General features: G+C 35.1%; 1 protein-coding gene across 1 annotated transcript; it reads right to left on the bottom strand.

The window, feature by feature from the left end:
* Positions 1-262: 262 nt before the first annotated feature.
* Positions 263-2510, bottom strand: LOC106713505. The gene is made up of 6 exons (XM_014506314.2): positions 2429-2510; positions 2027-2094; positions 1696-1914; positions 1440-1610; positions 1065-1229; positions 263-901 (listed from the first exon to the last, which is right to left on the bottom strand). Exons 1-6 carry the CDS (start codon positions 2460-2462, stop codon positions 263-265), a joined length of 1296 nt encoding a protein of 431 aa, XP_014361800.2. The 5' UTR covers positions 2463-2510.
* Between the last annotated feature and the right edge of the window lie 800 nt (positions 2511-3310).

Genomic DNA, 3310 nt, shown 5'->3' with positions numbered 1-3310 from the left:
TTATCATTATTATTTAAGAGGATCGTGTAATCATAAAGTTGGTAGAAATACTCTCACTGCTATTTTAAGAATTTTAATACTTGTATAAATAAATATGATAATGTATAAATGAAACAAACTATGAAAGAGACACAAAAGCAAAGTTCGTAACAACAAGAAAATATTAGAATGAATAACATAAATTTCTTCAATAGCAACTAGTTTTAATAATAGACATAAAATTTAGACAAAACAAAATTAGTTAGTCAAAAAGTCATATCGTTTAATGAGAGACAAAGAAAATTAACATAAAAAAACTAAACAATAAGTACCTAGAAAGTTGTATATTGCTGCCAACGTCACTGACTTTTGTCAAAACCATTTGTTGTTGAGCTTCTACATTAGTATTTCTTTCCATAGTATCGGAGTCTCCTCTGTGATGATAGTCTTTTGTGTTCTCTTTAATTTTACTAGGCCACGTGGTTGCTCTCTCTTCATCTAATCTGTTTACCAAGGCGTTTTCAGTTAAAATAATTACAGTTGTTTGGTCAGCCGTTGCTGCAGTCAAAGTCGGTGGTACTGCATCACTTTCCTTGAGTACTCTCTTAGTTTCTCGGGTATTCTGAGTGGTAGTAGATGGCGTAGTTGATGTAGTACTTTCAGTTTCTAATTTAGCGACCATCACAATAGTTGCCATGTCGCTTGTCGCAGCGTTAATTTCGTTTACAGGAGTATCTTTGTTGATAGTGCTACATGTGGTATTGCAAATTTCCTCGTCACAACGTTCTTCAATGCCACAGTTAACAAACTTTTCCCAAGATGGCAAATATTGGAACAGGTAAGGCTGTCTACAATATTCGTTGACGTATGTCTGCAAAGCGATTACTTCGCCTTCACAAAGCAGAGGTCCACCAGAATTACCCTTAAAGCAACAAATATTGTTTGTTAAAAGTTTGTGCACCATTTGCATAATGTTAAAGTGATTGATGTATAATTAAAAAAAAAAAACAAAGATTGTACATATATCAAACTATCAGCACCGTATCTTTTGTTTTGTTGACACAAAATGTTATTCCGAAACTTACTTGGCAAAAATCAGTTTCATAGTTGAAATTCTTGTTGTCTTCCCCATCAGCGCCGCATATCATCGTTTCTTGCTGATAGTTGATACCACAGTCAGTCGATGGACTGAGTAGCTCAACAGTCAGTTGCATCAATATGCTGTCTTCTGAAATGTTGTTAAATCTCCTCTGCAAAAAATATTCAATGATAATGATTTTAATTCGTAAAACTGCGGTCATGGATATGAACCAGAAACGATTTGTGGATTGATGACCTCATGAGAACGGCAACGAGATAAATAATGAAAAAGTGTGCTTTTATAGTATTATTTTTAAAACAGATGTTGCTGCTGGCTCCATCAGTATTGAAGTTAAATATATGTATTAAAATGTTCTCACCGCGTAAACAAGAATCTTGCAAGATCTCTGCATTATTTCTGGCTTGTAGTTTGGTGTGATAGGCGATATTACAGAAGTAATATTGAAAGGGAACAGTGTTTTCAACAATGTCACATCATAAAACGACCATTGTGTAGAGTTGAAATTGTACGGCTGCACAATTTGTATCACCTATTGAAAAAGGGTTTAATTTATATGATAATTAACAACAAAAAGTAAATGTGACATCTAATGTTAAAAGAAAAAGTTATAATACCTCGCGTTCTTGCTCTTCTTCGTCTTCGTTGAAGTTGAAATTGGAGTCAATGCTGACGGAGCCCAACCTGGCGATGAGTGTCTTGTGTGGGAAGACCTGACCTTCACCGCGGTCTAGTGACGAGGAGATCAGCCAGCTGGGCTGGATCAGGACAGCACTGCGCCTGAACCGCTTGCCTGTCTCATCCACTACTGACATGTCTTGATAGTAAATGAATCCCTGTAAATATTAAGAAATACCACCATGTAATTATTTTTATCTTTTAACATTAGTTGCTGCAACCTGCTGAACGATGATCTACACTTCTACACAAACTTCAAAGCCTACATACCATGAACGGAAATATTCCTCTTTTAACTTCATTATCTGAATCAGCCGCCGACCCCGTTAAATAGGTAACTGAAAAAAAAATAACTGTGAAAATTATATTTTATTTTTGTAAACCAGAGAGCGTGGTATGGTTACATCAATTGTATTTTCCTATTCATCCTCGTCATATTTAAAACATATGGGACGAATACGTGACGAATATGAAATAAAATATAGGCAATGTTTTCAATCAAGTTAATCAAATAGATCGGTAAGTTTTTTACTAGTTACTCACCTTTAAGCCATTATTTACTTAAAAATGAGTGAATGGCTAATCGTGGAGTACCACGATTAAACATGAATATTTCACTTTTTGCGATGTAACAATAGTAGTTTTTCATGTATTATTAATTTAAAAACTTACCAAGACACAGTGGAAATAAAACACAGATTTTCATATTTTAATAACTATTCATTTAAGGAAATAAAGATATGACGTTTGCCAAATTCTTGTGACAAATGTATTTAAAAGAAGAATATGAAATAGTTTTAAGCAGCTGTGACGTTGGCCAGTAGAATCACGACTGAAGTGGACGATTAAAAATACAAAAAACAAACCTTCTTTGTAATCTCAAAAATGTTTCCATGTTTTCTCAAATTTTTGAGAATTAAGAAGGAAATCCGTAAAGTCACGTCCCTTTATTTTTCGTCGCTATCTCTGACAAAGTTGCGAGTACACCAGTCGAAGGCATTAATCAGAATCGCAACCCGGCTAAGATGTATTATCCTCAATAAAGCGAAAAGAATGAGTTTGCAAATTTAAAACTCGTGTCTTACAGATAACCGAGGAAGATAAATTCGGGAAACATCTAATTATTCATGTAAGGGGTGTTAAAGAATGCGTATTAATATGCTGCGAGGGACGCCGGCTTTTGAAAAATATGCCAGAGCATTAAAGGACGCAGTTTATTTTAAAATGTCGCGGACGGGAACACGACTTGGGCGGGAAAGCTTGAAACCTGCCTTATTCAAGATCTATTTATGTATCCTCTAAATATATATAAGAGGATAAAGTTTTTATAATCTTATCTTTAAACGAATCATCGAAACTATGCTTCTCAAAGCATAGCTTCTCATAGCGTACATTGGTGTTTTGAATCTAGCGTTACTTTGAAAACAAAAGGGTTAAAGACATTGTGATATGGCGACCATAAATGAGCGGATAGATCGTACTCGAACCGCTGATGTGGCGGCGTCACAACGACTGCTCAGACGGTTATTACAGACCAGTTTGCGGTGAGCCTTG

This window comes from Papilio machaon, chromosome 5, assembly GCF_912999745.1.
Source record: "Papilio machaon chromosome 5, ilPapMach1.1, whole genome shotgun sequence".
Taxonomy (NCBI): domain Eukaryota; kingdom Metazoa; phylum Arthropoda; class Insecta; order Lepidoptera; family Papilionidae; genus Papilio; species Papilio machaon.
Note: the sequence above shows the minus strand (reverse complement) of the source record. Positions and strands in the feature narration are given on the sequence as shown.

What these genes read in the sequence shown, in the direction of transcription:
- LOC106713505 (XM_014506314.2), bottom strand. Translation starts at nt 2,462, where the DNA reads ATGAAAATCTGTGTTTTATTTCCACTGTGTCTTG. An exon ending in TTTATTTCCACTGTGTCTTG is followed by an intron (nt 2,095 to 2,428) that starts GTAAGTTTTTAA and finishes TTTTTTTTTCAG; the next exon opens with TTACCTATTTAACGGGGTCG. An exon ending in GCAAGATTCTTGTTTACGCG is followed by an intron (nt 1,230 to 1,439) that starts GTGAGAACATTT and finishes TATTTTTTGCAG; the next exon opens with AGGAGATTTAACAACATTTC.